Raw genomic sequence first — 20,235 nt, forward strand, 5'->3', positions numbered from 1 at the left:
TTACATTTGGCAAGTAGATCCTCCCTGGATGGAGGAGGTTCTAGAACTTTCTTTGATGGTAGAAATTGTTCTATATGTTGCACTGTTGAGCACTTGAAATGGGGTTGTTGTGACTGATGAGCTGAATTTTTATTTCATTTTAAAGATTTATTTTTAGAGTCTGCGTGCATGAGTGTGTGTGCACGAGAATCTGGGCAGGCGCAGAGGGAGAGAGAGAATCCCAAGCAGGCTCCCAGCTGAGGCCAAAGTCTGATGCGGGGCATGATCTCATGACCCTTGAGATCATGACCTGAGCTGAAACCAAGAGTGAGACGCTCAACCGACTGAGCTACACAGGTGCCCCTGAATTTTTATTTCATTTTTTTTTTAAAGATTTTATTTATTTATTCGACAGAGATAGAGACAGCCAGCGAGAGAGGGAACACAAGCAGGGGGAGTGGGAGAGGAAGAAGCAGGCTCATAGCGGAAGAGCCTGATATGGGGCTCGATCCCGTAATGCCAGGATTACGCCCTGAGCCAAAGGCAGACGCTTAACCGCTGTGCCACCCAGGCGCCCCCTGAATTTTTATTTCATTTTAAAAGAATTTAAACTTTAAGCAGCACATGTGGCTAGCGACTACCATACTGGGTAGTGCAGATCTAGAATATTTAGCTTTCAGTATGACTTACAGTCTGGTGTGAGAAGTTGATGGTAAGATACCATAAAAAACTTAAAAATTCAAGTTATTTTACCAGCAAAAAATGAGTTTATTTGGGAATAGCAGATAATTGCGTTTCGGGACAAGCAAGCCATAGCAAAAAGCATAGGCTAGTCCAACAAAGTAAGGAGAAGCGTGTTACTTTATGGAGAAGGAAGTTGGGAAGGGTGGTTTTTGAGGAAGGTCCATTGGAGAAACACAAGAGTTCAGGGTCATGACTGTTTCTCATTGGCTGAGTGGGGTAGTCGATTTCTTGGAGGAGATGCAGTGTACCTCTTCTGTAATTGATGATTCTTTCCTGTGGACAGTTCTGTTGGGGTCTGACCTCCGCAGTTCCTACTGGTACTGCTTGAGAGCTCCCCCTTGTGGCCTCCTGACTCCATATTAGTGAGGTTTCCCTTTATAAATGTTCATGTTATCAAGGCAAAGTAGGTCAAGGAACATCTGATCTCTGCAACCCCATGTGCAGAGTAGTAGAGAAGGCCAGAGTTTGTCATTTGTGTTCAGTGGTATCTAATTTTTATAGCCTCTCCAAATTTACCCTTGCTAAGGTGTTATCTGAAGGATTTGAGGTGAGAACCATCCTTTATATTTCCATTTTGATCACTGACTTCAGATGCTCATGGCTCCTCTTCCCTGAAATTTAAGACCTATCCTGGCAGCCCCTGACTGTTACCTGGACCCATGGTTGGAGTGGGGCATGCCACTAGAAAAAGCCTGCCAACCCTTGGTTTAAATCTTTGCTTGACAGTGGTAGCCAGGTTAAGATAACTGAGATGAACAACCGACATAAATTCAGGGTTTAACAGGAAACTGTGGACATCTTTCATTTCTACCACTAGAATCTTGAAGTAAAGGAGGATTTTCCCTTGAGGTGAAAGACAAGTAAAAGCTGATCATAGTAAATTTCTTAGACTGAAATCTAAGGCTCTTGTCTAACTTGATTTCTTGCAAGAATCTGACGTTTGTCAAACCAGGCTTCTCACTGTCTTACATGCCTTTTATCTTTCCTCCTTCTCCTTCTCTGGAGTCTTACTCTATGCCTTTTTAAAAATCCTGACTGCCAACACCTGCGCAACCGTGTACTTTCCTTTGAGCCCTCGCTGAAATCCTGCCTTGCCATGGAGCCTTTTCTTTCTGCTTTAATCCGCTCCACCCTTCCATCTTCTGAAAACACTTCCCGGATTGTCACGTGGTTTGGTATTTCTCATAAACTATATTGTATTCTTAGTTATTTTTCATGTGTATGTGGGTCTTTTCTATAATGTATAACTACATTATATATTCCTTGAGCTTACATTTGGGACATGTATTTTTCTGTCACCTGTAGCAAGCACCAGGGTGCTTGTTGACTTTGTTTATTTAAGTAATCTCCATACCCACTGTGGGGCTCGAACTCACGATCCTGAGATCAAGAGTCATGTGCTCTTCCAACTGAGCCAGTCAGGTCCCCCCCCGCCCCGCCCCAGGTATAACTTTTTAAATACTGATACACCCGACCTGGTTTGTAGAGTTATTTAAACAATTGAAGCTGTTTTCCTCATTCATATTATTTAATGAGCATTGTTTATAAAGTACTGTGGGGAATATAACAGTGACTGCAAGGCGCTTACAGTCTGGGGGAATGCGTGGACTACACACACAGCTCAGTGTGCCAGGTGCTAGGACGAACTAGAGACTTTGCTGTGGGAGATTGCAGGATGGACACAATTCACTGGGGAGCATTGGAGAAGGTTTTGTGGGGCAGAGGAATGCCTGAGTTTGCCCTTGCATAAGGTTTCGGCAGATGGAGATAACCAGACTTAGAAAGGGCATTCAAGGCTGGGCGAACCGTCTGAAACAATAGCATAGGGGACTGAAGTGCCCAGGCCTCTGTTGTGGTATTTAGGGAATCGGACGCCTGAATTGTTCACGTGCATATAATTGAGAAAATGAACCTCAGGGGACTTTTCTTACCACCCGTTCAGCAGTGAGTGGTTGTCAAACGTAAGCATCAGAATCACCAGACGGGCCTAAAATCTGGGCCCACCCCCAGAGTTAGTTTCAGTAAGTCTGGGCAGGGGCCTCGATAACTCACATTTCTAACAGGTTCCCAGGTGATGCTGCTGCTGTTGCACATTTTGAGAACCACTGATTTAGAATACAGTCCATTTGATAAACTGCCTTAGAGAAGTGCCTTGTTTATGTATATAAATACCCCAGTGTTAATGCATAATTGTGTTCTTTTTGCTTTATGTACATACTTCTCGTCTTCCTACAAATTGTAACTTCGGTTAAATCACTCAGCCCCCGGCACTACACTGTGCCAGTGGTAATACAGTAGTAAATTCTGTATTTGCTAACTTGGCATCCTCATCTGTAAATATCTGAACCAGAAACACATGCTTCTGGAAGGCCTTAGGGGATGGGGCTTTTCAGCCTTTGCAACTCTAAGTATAAGGCACAAATGAATATAGCTGCAGTTCTCGCACTTTTTCCCACAGGATCCTTTTACCTTCTTAAAAATCGAGCTTTTCTTTATTTAGGTTTTATCCATTGATGTTTACCATATTAGAAATTAAAGCTGAAAATATCAGTTCATCAGAAATTATAATAAGCCCATTACACATTACATAAATTTTTAATGAATAACTTTCTCTAAAACAAAAACTTTAGAGAGAAGATGACATTGTTTTTACTTTTTTGCGAATCTGTCTTTAATAGAAGACAGGCTTAATAGAAGGCAGCTGCTTCTGCATTTGATCTGCAGTGAGAAGTTATTTCCATTGATGTGCATGAAGAAAATTGGCCTCACACAGATGAAGAGGAGAGGAAAAAAGTATTTTAAGAGCATTTTCAGATAATTATGGATTTTCTTCTTTGATACTACTCCCGAAATTTGATAAGTTGTAGTTTCATAAAAGTGGCATCTGAAACTGTATGAATGAACTTTTATTGTTACATAAAAATCCGTTGGTCTACTTTGTGCTTTGATGATTTTGTAACATGCGTTGTAGGTTGAAAAACATTGATTCATGGAGAGGCACATTTCCATATATTGACACATTTCATTATATACTATGCAAAAATTACATTTGTTAATACCGTTGATCTCATCAGAAAAGACTTCAGTATTGGGAAGCTGTCAGGCTGACAGTGGAGGATATGTTTTCCAAAGTCCCAAGTTTCCCTTGAATGCTTAAAATCTCTCATTGTCAACAAAGAGTTGTTTTCCTTGAAGTGACTGGGTCACATAGTTCATTTTCAAGAAACTATCTGCCGGATACCCACACCTCAGTCACCATAGTGTGTCAGTCATTTTTTCAAGTAAAATTGACATTCTATGAAAAAAGTGGCTAATTGAGCCTGCACCTCCTTTGCACATGTTTTTCTCTGAGCGCGGTGCAGTGGCTCACAGCAGACGTGCTTCATGTGAGCTTCCCATTTTGCAGAGTATTAAGAAGGCACGTATTTGGGGCGCCTGGGTGGCTCAGTTGGTTACACGTCCAACTCTTGCTTTCGGCTCAGTCTCAGAGTCCTAAGATCGAGCCCCACATTGGGCTCCGTGCTCAGTGCCTAGTCTGCTTCAGGTTCGCTTCTCTCCCTCCTGCTTAGTCTCTCTCTCTCTCTCTGTTAAATAAACAAAATCTTTAAAAAAAAAAAAAAGGGCACGTATTTAAGGGTTGAAATATAATAAAATGATTCGTTTTTCTGCTACACCAAGTGCTTCACATTGTTATGTGAAAGTGGCTTCTCCCCCTCCTGCAAGTACGGGTGGCAGAGCATACAGAGAAGAACTGTGATGTGTTCTCATTGCGCTGACATGGCGCCTACCGTCCGCGCCCACCAGCGCTTTTGCACCGTCAGTGGAAACATCAACGAGGTGGAAAAGGCAAAAAATGTCTTAGTGATACTGTGCAAATAGTTCTGTTTCCCTGAAGGGTCTCAGGGGTGCCGTAAGAGTGCATGGACCTCACTCTGAGAACCACGGTGTTACAGTAGTGAAAGTCAGAGTTGGCAGAATGGCATAGTTTTGCCACTCCTACCTTGGTGAGCTTACACTCCACTCTGTGAGTTCAGAAACTCATTTTTTAAAATTTGTTTACTCACAGGTGAGACTCTTGAATCATAATAAATTTAGAGATTATGGTTTATAAAATATAACTTTGTGTATTTATAGTGAGAGAAATACCAAAAGACACCATTCCCTTTGGTTGCTATTGGAGACCCAAACCTTATCTGAGTGTGGAATTTTGGAGCCTTGTTTCAGATATCCTTAATGCTGATTTTCATGCAGTTTTTGCAATCTTGATTCCTCCTTCTCCATAGACTACCCTTGTTTATTTTCCAGAGAACCTTTTTCCAGTGTCCATAAAATAGACATTTTTAAAAAAGATTTTATTTATTCATTTGACAGAGATAGAGACAGCCAGTGAGAGAGGGAACACAAGCAGGGGGAGTGGGAGAGGAAGAAGCAGGCTTCCAGCAGAGGAGCCTGATGTGGGGCTCTATCCCAGAACGCCGGGATCACGCCCTGAGCAGAAGGCAGACGCTTAACGACTGAGCCGCCCAGGTGCCCCGACATTTTCTTTTTAACTCCCCTTTTCTGGACTTCCTGGGTTATACTTCTTTTTAGTTTGGCAATACATGATCACCTTTCTTCATTTGGTGTGTTTTCACTTTTTAAGTATTAAATTATATGAAATCAGTATGGGTGTGTGTGTACATATGCCATACAGAGGAGAGAGAAAGAGAATCCTATGTAGCCTCCATGCTCAGCGAGGAGCCCAATGTGGGGTTCGATCTCATGACCCTGAGGTCATGACCTGAGCTGAAATCAAGAGTCAGACACTTAACCAACTGAGCCACCCAGCCTCCCCAAAGAGCCACCACTTCTTTGAGTGACTTTGAGAAAGCTATTTAACTGCTCAGACTTTTATTCTCTTTGACCATGAATGGCCATACTGACAATTGTTCACCTACCTTCACAGTTATTTTGAAATGCAGGTAAGACAGTTTTATCTTTGTGCTTTGGGCACTCTTGGTGCTGTACACATGTAGGTCATTTTAGTAAGATGAGTCCTAACGTTTTTAATTGTGATGTGCAGTCCCTCCTGAGTTTGAATGTTAGGTTTAGTGGGAAGAACTTGGACTCTGGAATCAGGCCTGCCGTTCACATCTGTGCTGCTTAGGCAAGTGACCTCAGGCAATAGATCATCAACAAATGAGGAAATACATGTTAATTTCTGAGGTGTTAATTCATTTGTTAAGAAAGGATAATAGTAACTGATCCACAGAATTGTAAGCCTCAGATGGGGCAATAATATGCATAAAAACTACTTCTGGATTACAATCTATGTATTGTGGTCCTTACATGTTCGGAGGATAGAGGAGGTGGGCGGTTTGTCTTATTTAGGTTCAAAAGTCTTGAGATTTAGTAAGCACAAACATCAGAAATTCAACTACGCTCAGCATATTAGTGAGACAAGTACATCTTTTTTTTTTTCTTTTCCTTTTTCATGTTTTGGAATTGATTAGTTTTAAAGTGACCTTCACTGACCTTGAAAGGCTACGCAGAGATGTTGCTTCTTGGTCATTACAGTTTGTGGGTACCACAACCAAAACTTTGATCTTTTGTTTTTCAGGGAATTGTTGTGTTTTTTTTTTTTTAATGTTATAAATATTATCTTCCAGATTGTTGTCTTTTTTTTTTTAATATTTTATTTATTTATTTGACAGAGACAGCTAGCGAGAGAGGGAACACAAGCAAGGGGAGTGGGAGAGAAAGAAGCAGGCTCATAGCAGAGGAGCCTGATGTGGGGCACGAACCCATAACGCCGGGATCACGCCCTGAGCCGAAGGCAGACGCTTAACCGCTGTGCCACCCAGGCGCCCCTGGGAATTGTTTTTTTTTAAATCAAGCCTGACATGCCATTCATTAATAATACATGAGGAAGAAACTTGATTGGAAGATTTAAAAACCTAGCATTGCTGGTGTTGCTCCTAATTCTTTTATTGAGACTCTCCTTTGTTATATCTTGGTCACAGTTCCCTGCTTTGGGATTCAGATGACTCGGATGGACCAAGAGGCAGAGGCGTTCACATTAGACCACAAAGTCCTAGACTTTGGGTTTATTGCTATTCTTAGGTTCATAATAACCACATGCTGTGTTCCTTAGGCTGAGGCTTTTAGATGGTCAGATTTTTGTGAGCTCAGGGTTTTGAGCTGCAAAATTTGAATTTGGCTGAGGCTTCCGAGTTGCTGATTGTGGTGGTTTTCAAAATCTCTCTTTAGGGAGGAGTGCTTGACCAGAGCCCAAGAACTCACTGTTCTGCCTGAAAGTGTTTTAAGGAGCACGTCATCCTCTTTTCTTACCATATTATAGCTTCCCCAGGACCATTGTACTCTCTCTCTCTGTTTTGCTCTTACCTGCCTGACCCTTTCACCTTATGATGTTGGGCCAGGGTGGAGAGTAGGCACAGAATAACAAGGCCCCACAGCAGCTTCTGCCCTTCACCTGTCCCCACCCTTCTCAAATTCTCCGTACAAGTAAATAGTCTTCTCAGCTGAGGTTAGAGGGGACTCAGCCATTGCCTTCCATCTAAGACAGTAGCAAGAGCCAGGAAATCTGCTTGTAACTTACAGGCTGTGTATGGTGAGGGTCTGATAGTGAAGCAAATGGCTTCAAACCTGACCCTGAATCAGCCACCTGCCCTGGCACACAGACTTCTCCCACACTCACTGCCACCATCATGGCAGGGATGATGATCGTGGGGATAGAAAGGAGCCTAGGAATTTTGTATTAATAGTCAGGATTGGCAGTCACTGCCTTCCAGGAAACAACATTTCTTTCTCTGTTAATCAGAGTCTTCTCAAAACCACAGAATTTACCTCTGACATTTTTAAAAACACCTTGTACCATTTTGGACCCTTTAAGAACCACGGGGAATCTGCAAATGGAGCCTAATGAGGCAACCGTCTTGGTATGATTTCTGTTCAGTCTGATTATCTTTGAACGGAAGAACTGGTGTGACTGTATTAGTTTCCTTGGGCCCCCTTAACTAATTATCACAAACTGGAGGGCTTCAAACAACAGAAATGTGTTCTCTCCGTTCTGGAGGCCAGAAGTCAAAAAGCTATGTGCTGGCAGGTTGGTTCTTACCAGAGGCCCCGAGGGAGCACTCAGCTCATGCCTGTCCATGAGCTCTTGGTGGCTGTGGGCCATGCTTGGCTTTGGACACATCACTGCAGTCTCTGCCTCTCTCATTCTTGCACCTCCTTGATGTGTTCTCGTCCTCTAATAAGGACACTTGTCATTGGATTTAGGGCCCACCCAGGTCATCTAGGATGATCTCATTTCAAGATCATTAACTGAATTACATCTGTAAAGGCTTTTTCCAAATAAGGCCACATTCACAGGTTCTGGATGGATATATGTGTGTTGGGAGTGGGGGCAGTCTGCACCATTCAGCCCACTTCTGGGGCCACAGCAGGCTCCTCTGTCATCCCTGGCCAGATACTTTTGCTGATGCTTGTCATTACTTGTAAGAGGAGAGGATGGCAGAGTAACATCGGTGCCTCATCATCCAAGCTCTACTAGCAGAGAAAAGTGCAAAAACACAATCATTTGACAGAGAGTCAATAAATAGCATTTTTCTCTTTGATTGAATTGTTCTCTTTTTAAGTGTAAAATCTGGAAATCTTTCCCCATATTCCAGAATCCCAAAGCCTTTCTCCTCTTTTTTTTTTTTTAATTTTTAAAATTAGTTTCAGAGGTAGAATTTAGTTAATTATCAGTTGCAAGTAACACTCAGTGTTCATTACATCAAGTGTCTTTTTCCTCTTAAAGAGAGTTAAGACAAGATCCTATTTTGCCTAAGCCCCAAGGCTGTAGGTTCATACCTGGTCTTGAGTAAATCAGAAGTATATTGTGTTTCTATGGACAGAACAAAAAAATTTTTTTTCCTTGGGCACTTCCCAGATACATCTTTTTCTTACAGAGTTTGAACCTTTCTCTAGTCTCATAGTATATGTGAGTATATGGTTTTATATTAAGCATTGCATAATTCTGTGAACTTAAAAAAGTACACGGTTAATACAGGCTTTGGTCACAGAACTTCAGCAATATAGAAATGAGTGAAGTAAAAACTGAAAGCTCCCTTCTTCTCCCGCCACTAAATTTGGGGCACATTTTTTGGAACCCTTTATGTGGATGGACTGTGGGATTTTAGGCACTGTACCAAGCTGGTAATATTAGGTAAGAGAAGTGAATGTATTCTAGGCTCAACTAAGCAGGTAGTAAATTGCTTCTAAATCTATCTCAGCAGCATCTTCCTGTTTTTATCTAGTTTCCTAGGTTCAGTGTGGTGACACTTTGTCATCATGTATAAGGAAAAGTTTAGCTCGTGAAAGCTGCTTTAATAATAGGTGTTATTTCTACTTTCTTCCTCCATAGATTCTAAATTCTATTTATATTTTTCTCTTTCAGATTTAACCCAGAGACTGACTTCACCATAGAAACACCCACAGTTGTATCAATGTTTGGGGCAAGATAGTGGCAACAGGCAAGGGAAGAACAGCTCCGACCTACTAACGACAATGAGTATGTTAAAACCAAGTGGGCTCAAGGCCCCTACCAAGATCCTGAAGCCTGGAAGCACAGCCTTGAAGACACCTGCTGCTGGTAAGGCTTTATGATTTATATCTAAATTAGAATCCTATTTGAAAACTTTTAAAAGACAGCCTTAAACAACTTTATTTTTGAAAATATTTGAAGAAGCTTTAACTAAACGACATGGAATTTTAGGGGCACCTGGGTGGCACAGTTGATTAGGCATTCGGACTCTTGGTTTTGGCTCAGGTCATGATCTCAGGGTGCTGAGATCCAGGCCCATGTAGGGCTATGTGCTCAGGGGGGAGTCTGCTTGTCCCTCTCCCTCCCCCCTTCCCCTCTCTGTTCGCTCTCTCTTGCTGTCTCTCTCTTTAAAATAAATAAATCTTTAAAAAATATGGAATTTTATACCTAAAAATGTTTTTTTAAGATTTATTTATTTAAAGGGGTGGGAGAAGGGTAGTTTAGGGAGAGAGAGAATCCTGCAGCAGACTCCCCATTGAGTGTGGACCCCCAACACAGGGCTTGATCCCAGGACCCTGAGATCATGACCTGAGCTAAAATCAAGATTTGGCTGCTCAGCTGACTGCTGACTCAGTCACCCAGTTGCCCCTTGTATCTAAAAATCTTAATGAAGAGCTCTTAGTTAATTTAGTGCAAGGTGCTTAAAATAGTTGTCAAGTAACTTCAGTATTTAATCCTTACAATGTTAAGATATTTTGTTTTTCTGTCTGTGCCTTCCTAAACTCATCTGGGCCTTTCTCTTTGGGGTTTAGGGATTTGTAGAGAAAACAAAGGTGAATCTGGCTTAAAAGATTTGATGACACTAAGTGATCTGAAGTTGGCCTTTGGTTTCAAGGGAGCAGGCTAAGAGAGTCAGGAGAGGGTATCTGATGCTTGCTTTTCTGGTCTTTTCATGTGGTTTATATGTTATTAGATAGGTTATCAGCCATTCCAGAGAGTCAGGTGTCCACCACAAAATATTAAGTCCAACATTGTTTCTTCAGATTTTTCCATAAAACTTCATTGATCTGTCACGAGGGCAGGGATCTTTGTAGTGTTTTTTCACTGCCTAAATTTACCCACATACCTAGAACATTGCCTGGCTCATAACAGGAGCTCATTAAATGTTTGTTGATTGAGTGAAGATCTCAAATTATTTACATTTTGTGTATCAGGATAAAACCGGGGTCTTATCAGGGAGGCCATAAAACATCTTAGAGGAGAGGAAAGCTTTACTGTGGTGTCTCCTATTCTCCTTCCCCTCAAAATCCTTCTTCTCTTTAGGACCCCTTCAAATGTCTCCCCTTCCTCACACCCTTCCATGGTCATACTCATGCCCCACATTTTAGAATTGTCTTTTTCACTTTTAGCATTTTTTATGCACACCCCTTAGCATGTAAAGTCCTTGAGTGCAGGGGATCATGAGAAATTCAACTTGGTTTCCTCAGCAGTACTTGCCACACATTACATGTTGTTATTAAGAGTAAGACAGCTTATAAACGCTAAAACTTAGATGCTTAAAACTAAATCTTTGCCTGTTTGAGCACTTTTATGAAGATTGTTTTTCAGAAACTCATGCTTGTAGCACCCTGTCAGGAAGAATTGTTCATGTACAAAGCTGGAATAGATACTAAAAAACTGACTGGGCTGGCCTGTCTTTGGCAGATTATTATCTGTTTGATTTGAGAGCATTTATTGTCTTCTAAAAAATGAAAAAACAAAACAAAGAAACGGACCACAAACTGAAATGCCAGTCTCTTCTTCTAGGTAGGGTAAAGGGATGTTCAGCACCCCCTGTAAGTGGGCCAGACTACTCTGTTTCCCCATCTACTCATGATTCACTCTTTTCTGTTGATCAGGCCTCAGGCCAGATGTTACCTCCTCCAGGAGGCCTTCCCTGACTGCTCTGCCTAAAGGCACTGTCTCTGCCACAGCACTTATATCACCTGAAATTACCTGGTGTGTCTCTTGACTGTCTGTGTCCACACCTCTAAGCTCTTGGCTCTAAAAGGGCATGGACTGTGCTGTCTTGCTTTGTCCCCTAGTGAGAACAATGCCTGGGACTAGTGCCGGAGTGGTAGAAACTCGTAGGAAGGGGCAGCATGAATAAATACATTATTTCTTTTAATAAAACTCTTAAGATAGATATTACTTTCCCCTTACAGATGAAGAAATTGAACTCAGAGAGGTCATGTAACACCTAAGATCACAATATGCCTAATAAATAGTAGAGTGCTTAAGAATGTGGGCTTTCTTTGCCAGTTCATACCAAATACTTAATAAATGGTTGCTGGTTGAAAGCTTGAGTTTCTGGTGTAAATATCACATTTCTGGGAAAATATAACTTCTGTTTTTACTGCAAGGTAGAGATTGCATAAAGTTGTCTTGCCTTAGCAGGGAGTTGGGCCAGGTGCTATCTTTTTCTTTTTCTCCTTGCTGTGATTTCCACCTCTGCCAGCAAAGGAATAGGGTTTATTTGTTGGTCTTGGAATGAGATGGCAGGGCTGTAGCACTGAATCTCCTCCTTCTTCAAACCTGAATGTGAATCTCTGGGTCCAAGGTCCTGGGCTTGTCAGCCTTCCCTGACACGTAGGAATAGAGCCCCTCTCCGGGGATCCGGAAGGTGTTTGCTCATGATGTGCAGGGTGGGGAGTGGAGGAAAGCATGAAAGCAGACCTGTGTTATGAACTCTGGGAAAGGGACTTTTTTCCCCCTTGCTTTGACTTTTTCCAGTCTTAACTGCCAATAAGGATTAAATACTACTGGCCCACTGAGTTTCAATAGCATTGAAAATGGTACCGATGAACTGAGTCCTTTTTTCTTTTTCTTTTTTTAAGTTTTATTGATTTAAGTGATCTCTACACCCCACATGGGGCTTGAACTCATGATCCTGAAATCAAGAGTTGTGTGCTCTTCTGACTGAGCCAGCCAGGTGCTCCGATAGGTCAAGTACTTTTGGCTTCCTTGCTTAAAAAAAAAAAAAAAGAGCTGTGACTGCTCCTGTTGCTTTGGGCTTTCTCCAGTTTCTTTTCTTTTTCTTTTTTTTTTTTAAAGATTTTATTTATTTATTTGACACAGAGAGAGAGAGACAGCGAGAGAGGGAACAGAAGCAGGGGGAGTGGGAGAGGAAGAAGCAGGCTCCCAGCAGAGAAGCCTGATGTGGGGCTCAATCCCACAACGCCGGGATCACGCCCTGAGCCGGAGGCAGACGCTTAACGACTGCGCTACCCAGGCACCCCATCCAGTTTATTTTCTTTTAAGGTAGGAGTTAGTTGTCTGCTTGAATATGAAATTGAGTCTTTTCTTATCCTTCCTTCTGTTTGCAGTTGTAGCTCCAGTGGAAAGAACAATATCCAGTGAGAAAGCATCAAATGCCCCATCCTCTGAGGCACAAGAGGAATTTGTGGATGACTTTCGAGTTGGGGAGAGAGTTTGGGTGAATGGGAATAAGCCTGGATTCATCCAGTTTCTGGGAGAAACCCAGTTTGCACCAGGCCAGTGGGCCGGGATTGTTTTAGATGAACCCATAGGCAAGAATGATGGTTCGGTGGCAGGAGTTCGGTATTTCCAGTGTGAACCTCTAAAGGGCATATTCACCCGCCCTTCGAAGTTGACAAGGAAGGTGCAGGCGGAAGATGAAGCTAACGGCCTGCAGACAACGCCTGCTTCCAGAGCGACTTCGCCTCTGTCCTCCTCCGCAGCCCCCATGATGACCCCCTCCCCAGCAGCCCCTTCAAACATCCCCCATAAGTCATCCCAGCCAACAGCAAAGGAACCTTCAGCTGCGTCTCAGATCAGCAACCTTACAAAAACTGCCAGTGAATCTATCTCCAACCTCTCAGAGGCTGGTTCAATCAAGAAAGGAGAGAGAGAGCTCAAAATTGGAGACAGAGTATTGGTGAGTCCAGAAACATTCTGAGGTCATTGCGTTGAACTGATGAATGGTTGAAATGCACACATGCAGGCTCGGAGTCTGTTCTAGAGGGACCACTCATTTATAGAGAAATTAATCAGCTTTTCTAGTGTTTGGTTTATGTATAAACATGGCTATGTCTTTTGAGCATAGTATGAGCATAGGTTTGCAATGATTGGTTCTGATTCTATCTACCAGTTTAGCCAAAGGAATGTTGAGATTATTACTTGTAACTGTTACTTGACAAAACAAGCTCGGAAGTGGACTTGGATGCGTTTATACAAGTTTTTAAACCCTGGTTTGTAATTTTTGCTGTAAAGATGGTGTGTGGTTGGGTGCCTGGGTGCCTCAGTCAGTGAAGCATCTGCCTTCAGCTCAAGTCATGATCCCAGGGTCCTGGGATGGAACCCCGCATCAGGCTCCCAGCTCAGTGGGGAGTCTGCTTCTCCCTCTCCCTCTGCCTGCAGCTCCCCCTACTTGTGCTTTCTCTCTTTCTCTCTCTCTCTCTTTCTGTTAAATAAATAAATAAAAATCTTAAAAAAAAATGATGGTGTGTGGGTGTATATAAGATCCTGCTTCTTAGGGGTCTTGAAAAACTCAGACATCATAGGATGTTATTTCAGAATTTCTCTGCCTTTGAAATGATTTCCAGTTTATTTTCCTTTAAGGTTAGGAGTTATTTGCTTGAATATGAGTTAGGAGTTGTCTGCTTGAGATCTACGAAGAGGAACGAAGTGTATAGTCATTTCTATTTACTAATAAGCAAGAAACACAATGTGTAAGGTCTGCGCTGTACATTCTAGAACCTCTGAATTTACACCAGTGATTTTGTTCTTTATTTTTTAAAAAGATTATTTATTTGAGAGCATGAGAAGAGGGGAGGAGCAGAGGGAGAAGCAGGCTCCTTGCTGAGGGAGCCCAATGTGGGGCTCCATCTTGGGACCCTGGGATCATGACCTGAGCCAAAGGCAGGTGCTTCACCAACTGAGCCACCCAGGCACCCCTTTGTTCTTTGTTTTATTTATTTATTTTTTATTTATTTATTTTTTAAAGATTTTATTTATTTATTTATTTATTTGACAAGATAGAGACAGCCAGCGAGAGAGGGAACACAAGCAGGGGGAGTGGGAGAGGAAGAAGCAGGCTCATAGCAGAGGAGCCTGATGTGGGGCTCGATCCCACAACGCCAGGATCACGCCCTGAGCCGAAGGCAGACGCTTAACCGCTATGCCACCCAGGCGCCCCTGTTCTTTGTTTTAAACAAGAGGCCAGTGTCGCAGTGCTAAAAACACAAGCTGAGCCCCAGCTCTGCTTTCGTGACCCCAGCAAGTTCTTTAACTTCCGAGGTTTCTCATCTTTAAGAGTGAGATGATAATAGTACTGACCTCCTAGCATCATTGAGAGGATTAAATGAGATAATGCATATAAAATTCTTAGCAGTGCCTGGGATACAGCGAACACTCAGCAGTGGTAGCTCTTTCTCTCCCTGATGAAAATTTAAAGCTTTACTATTTCACTCTCCCCACACTTGAGTCAGTTCAGTGTAGGGCCTGAAGTTGGTCAGCAGCCTCTGACCCGCTGCTCTGCCTTTCCTTGTATCTGTTCAGCAGCTGTCAAATTCCGCCAGGCCTGGCAGCTTCCAGGCATGCTGCGGGGAGACAAGAAGAGCCGTTAGTCCTTAGTGTACCATGTGTCTCATGTACTGTTTCCACAGTGCTCTGGAGCAGCCCCGTGGAACTGAGAAGGAGACCAAGGCTCAGAGGGGTAGGGTCGCGAGTCCAAGGGTAAATTGTGGTATTTTTTTTTTTTTTAAAGATTTTATTTATTTATTCATTTGACAGAGAGAGACAGCCAGCGAGAGAGGGAACACAAGCAGGGGGAATGGGAGAGGAAGAAGCAGGCTCATAGCGAGAGAGAGCCTCATGTGGGGCTTGATCCCATAACGCCAGGATCACGCCCTGAGCCGAAGGCAGACGCTTAACCGCTATGCCACCCAGGCGCCCCTAAATTGTGGTCTTTTTACTCTGGTGCCTGTTGTGGAGAGCTGATGATTGTTAGTGTAACTGTAAAATTGGAAGTGTTTTTTGTGACTTTGTTGTTTTACGGATAAGGAAGCTTAAGCCCAGAGAAATGAAGTGACTAATCACATAGTGTGTTCTCAGCAGATTTTAGACTTAAAACCCAGGACTAATGCCTCTCAGGCCCCTAGCCCCTCCATGAATCCAGGAGGCCTCACATACCTGTGGGGACCCATTGATACCTCATACCTTCAAGGGGTTCCTTCTGGATCCCTTAGTTTCAAGGTCAGTAAGTTCCCTCTTCAGTTACAATCATCATGAATTTCAAAGGTTGATGCATCAGAACTTAGAGCATTTTTAAGAAAGCATTTCTCTGTGAGGGAGCTCAACCTGTATCTGCATTGTTCAGCTGACGTTCACTTGCTGTACCAGTTTTGAATTTGGTACATCTGCTCTTTTGTGGCAACAAAGGCTTTTTGATGCATTTTTCTGGGGGGGTATCTTTTAATTTTTAAGTAATCTCTACACCCATCATGGGACTTGAACTCACTACCCCGAGATCGGGAGTCATGATGCTTACTTTTTTTTTTCTTTGCTGTATAGATACTGCTGCCATGAATGCCTCTAAAAATTTTTGCCGTGTATACATCTTTCTTTTGTAGGATAACTTCATAGAGGTGGAATTACCAGGTTAAGGGGCACAGACAGGTTTAAGAGTTATGGCCCATACTTACCTAGTGACTTTGGTTAAAGCAGAAACCTATGACCTCAGCACAGGACTGCTTTGTAGGTCAGATTGCAGATTGTTTGCGATGCTGTCCTAAGTGCTTGTCAGTGAACAACTTCTTTCCCATTCGAGAAAGGACAGGGCACACTTTCAAAACAAGAAGCTCTCCCTTCCCGCCAGCCAATGTGACAAACAGTTGATTGAAATATTGGTCCAGTGGCATACTGCTTGGCTGCTAAGACAGCCGAAATGACTAAGGTCAGCATGGTTTAACTGACACCCACAGGCTTCCAGGAGGCTGTCATGATTAAAGTGGACCTGAAGGATAGGAATTGGCCTGGTGGCAGGAAGTGCTGGTGGGGAGAGGGAGCCTTCTCGCTGAGGGAGGGCAGACTTCCTGAGATGGAAAGGCTTTGGCATGTTTGGGGAAAAGGCCAGTGTCCTTCCCCAGACGCAGTGAGTGTGTGGTGGGAGGTGAGACTAGTTAACGATGTGGTGTCTGCAGGGACAAGTGCCATGGGACCTATGAGGACAGACTGTTCTCATTAAGAACGATGAGAGCGATGTTGGATTTGTAGCTTGGGAAGACCACTCTGGCTGCTTTGTAAGAATGGATTGGAGGTGGATAAGAATGGGTTGAAGGTGACCATTCTTGGAAGAGGTTGGAAGTTGGAGGAGAGCACAGAGGTCAGCCTGATGCTGGAGGAGTGTTGGGTCTCGGGAAGATTTTGTTTCTTTTTTTTTTTTTTTTCAAGACGGCAGGGCCTGGAGTATTTATATTGTAGCTAATCTGAGCTAGACTCAAGGAGCTGGTTAAAGATACAGTAGAGAGGGGAGATCAGTGATGGATGAGGTTCCTCAAAGAGATGGCATCCCCAGCTCACACACAGGGGGAGTGCTTGGCCTTTAGTAAAGAGAAGGAGACTTCCTCCAGTTTTATAGGAAGAAAGGAGGAGAATCTGCAGATGCCGGTTGGATTGTAGAGGTTTGAATGGTGTATTTCTAGGAAAATTTTAATGACATGTTCAAAACTAGCATACTTGCAACAGAATTTCATTTGAATCTATGAGAATCTGAAGTCATATGAGAGTGTTATTGGAAGTGATAAAATGATTTACTGCCTTTGGTTAGTATTTCTAGGAGAAATTACAGGAGTACCTTAGAACCACAGCATTTTAGAGCTGGAAAGAATCTTTCGAGATCACCAAATGTCTCCTTTTGCTTAGAATACTGAAGCCCAGAGAAGAAATACGACTTGCCTCAGGTTGTATAGCGTGTGATAAATGTGTTCATGTCTCACTGTGTCCTCTTGTCCTAGTTCTGATGTTTTTTCTCCTTTAACATGCTGCTTTGTTTAATAGAAATTTTTGATTTAGAAATATGAAACATTTTTACTTCAGGATTAATTTATTAAGGAAATTAGGTTTAGAAATCTAAAATATTTTATATGGAATTTTCCTGATTAAAGAAAAATGCTGTTGATTACCAAAATCCCAGTGAAACTAATTTGATCATTAGATCCCTCTTATGTGAGGTTTGGTCTAGAATTTTCCCGGTCCTGCCCACAGGGTGCTCATGGCTCCCGCCATGTTGAACCAGTGCAGAGAAGGCAGGAGGTGAGCTTGCCTTCTCCAAACCCTCACCCTGTGTAACTTCGCTTCCTCCTCCCATTGCAGGAAGAGCAAGAAAGTGGGCTTCTGTATTGGGTATGATATTGAGCCAAACAACCTGTATAAGATCCAAGTAGGAGCTCCAGAGCTATGACTGAGTTAGGCACGTGTGTCTCAGGAAGGCAGTTAGGGCTTGCAGAAGCGCCCCCTTCTCACCTCGCCCCTGCACCTTATGCTCACAGTCACCGTGGGATGAATTAGCTGTAGAGTAAGTTGTGCTGATTTTGTTTTAATATCTAGAGGCTCGAGGAGGGCCTCAGAGCTGCTTGTAACAAACCCATCTGTGTCCTTCCCGTCTCTCTCCGGCCTCTCTGTGCTCCCGTTTGTCCTCATGAATACTGCATGGGACTCACTGAAGATTGCTTTATGCTGTGGTTTGCTGGGCTCTCAGAAACATAACTCTTTGCAGACTGGGAATCTCTGGGGTAACTTATTGCCCTGAATGTTTTTTGAGATGGTCTCACTGTGTTTTTTGGGTAGATTTGATATTTCATGGAGGTGATGTCAGGTTCTTGAGAAAGGTGACCAACTTCCAGCTGTTGTGTTTCCAACATGGTTGTCTCCGTGTCTGTGACTGTATGTTCTATGATGAATTCTTAGCTTATGACTGTAAACGAGACTTTTCAGCATTTTATTTTATTTTATTTTTTTAAGGTTTATTTATTTATTTGACAGAGAGACAGCCAGCGAGAGAGGGAACACAAGCAGGGGGAGTGGGAGAGGAAGAAGCAGGCTCATAGCGGAGGAGCCTGATGTGGGGCTCGATCCCATCACGCCCTGAGCTGAAGGCAGACGCTTAACCACTGTGCCACCCAGGCGCCCCTCTGTTTATATTTGTATCCCAAGGACCCAAGCACTCAAGAAATAAATATTGAATGAATGAATGAGAACTTACAAATCTGAGATTTTCTAAAGCATGATAACTGGCTTTGTTTTCCTTTAATTGAGTTTCTAGTTTAAATTAATTTTGTCTCCAGTAGTGACTTCTAATTTTGACTTAGATTGACCACAGTTTAGGAGTTAATATACTCATATCCTGAGAGTAAAGATAGTAAAATCGTAGCTATTTGTGTTTGCCATGGATCTAGTTTTTTGTTTTCATGTTGAAATTTTTTTCCTCTAAGAATCTTGATATCTGCCCCTAAAACGTAGATTTGAAAACTGTGGCTTATATCTAGTGTAACTGCACATACTAAAATACTGTGGATTCTCTGGAACACTTGGGAAGTAAAACTGACTTTAAACAATCATGTTTAAGTGCTTAGAAAAAAATCTGACTGTAGAATGATTAAGCAGAAAAGCATTTGAGTGATTTTAGGACTTCATGTGACTTCCTGTCTCTGTAGAAGATATTTTGAGCAACTACTGATGGTATTTCACAGGAAGAGGGAAAGCATATTGTCTGTCATATGAGTCAAGAGTTCGAAGTTTGGTGGGAGAAAAAGTATAAAAACCACCCATCCTAGGGACCAGTAGTCATCCATTTCAAATAAATTTTGTGGCATGGTATTTTTTCTTAAGGGTAAATGTATATTTTATAACCTGCATTTAGAGAAATAGTTCCTTATCTGCTATTTGTGGTATTTAATTTTTTTTTAATTTTTATTTTTCTATAGTAAATGGCATTTATTTTTCATATTCGTTTGAGGGTAAGGAGAAAAGTCAGTTTGCCCTATGATGGTCTTTCTGAAAGAGTCTCCATTCATTCCATGGAATTGGATAGGTTGCTTGATCTGAGGATTTTGTACTTTTAATTCATAAAGAGAACTTCCTTTGAAGAGAGTGGTCAGGGGTGCCTGGGTAGCTCAGTTGGTTAAGCATCTGCCTTTGGCTCAGGTCATGATCTCGGGGTCCTGGGATTGAACTCCATGTCGGGCTCCCTGCTCAGCAGGGACTCTGCTTCTCCTTTTTCCTCTGCCTCTTCCCCCCTGCTTGTGCTCTGTCTCTCTCTCAAATAAATAAATAAAATCCTTAAAAAGAAGAGGAGGAAGAAGAAGTCAGAGGGTGAGTCTTTGAGAGAAGCTTTGCAGATGCACAGCCAGACTACCTCTCTGAGGAAGCTTTTCCCACCTGGGTCACACAGATAGGGTGTCTGTCTCCTGTGTGGATCTTGCCAGGTACAGTTCAGTTCCCCCTTGGTGTGGAAACTCTTCGGTTTCAGGTTTCAGGCATTTATGGACTTTGATGTAAACAGTGAAACCTCCTTTCTGACTGAAGGCTTTTCCACACCGATAACATCTATGGGGCTTTTCACCACTTGAACTTTTCTATGAATAGCAAAGTTACTTTGATTCCTGAAGCTTCTCTGACAAATAACACCCTCACAGGGTTTTGTCCAGTGTGGAGTTTTCATGAATGGTCAGACTCCCTCGTTGACTGAAGTTTTTCCCACACTCCTTGCACTGATGGGGCTTCTCTCCTGTGTGTATTCACTGATGTTTAACAAGATTGCCTTTGGCCTTGAAGCTGTTTCCACAGTCGGTACACTCAGAGGGCCTTTGACCAATGTGGATTCTTTCATGCAAGGTTAGACTGCCTTTTTGCCTGAAGGATTTTCCACATTCCTGACACTCACAGATCCTGTGTCTCACTCCAGGTGAATCTTCTGTAGTGTC

General features: G+C 42.6%; 1 protein-coding gene across 14 annotated transcripts in view; it reads left to right on the forward strand.

The window, feature by feature from the left end:
* The window catches only part of CLIP1 (CAP-Gly domain containing linker protein 1), a 96,581-nt gene that overhangs the window by 7,362 nt on the left and 68,984 nt on the right, over nucleotides 1-20,235 (forward strand). For all 14 annotated transcript variants that reach the window (XM_019800694.2, XM_019800696.2, XM_019800661.2 and 11 more), the window contains exons 2-3: nucleotides 9,167-9,361; nucleotides 12,619-13,190. In XM_019800694.2, coding sequence (XP_019656253.1) covers nucleotides 9,277-9,361; nucleotides 12,619-13,190 — 657 coding nt within the window. In that variant the 5' untranslated portion in view covers nucleotides 9,167-9,276. The remainder of the gene's footprint in view (nucleotides 1-9,166; nucleotides 9,362-12,618; nucleotides 13,191-20,235) is intronic.

This window comes from Ailuropoda melanoleuca, chromosome 12 (genome assembly GCF_002007445.2).
Source record: "Ailuropoda melanoleuca isolate Jingjing chromosome 12, ASM200744v2, whole genome shotgun sequence".
Taxonomy (NCBI): domain Eukaryota; kingdom Metazoa; phylum Chordata; class Mammalia; order Carnivora; family Ursidae; genus Ailuropoda; species Ailuropoda melanoleuca.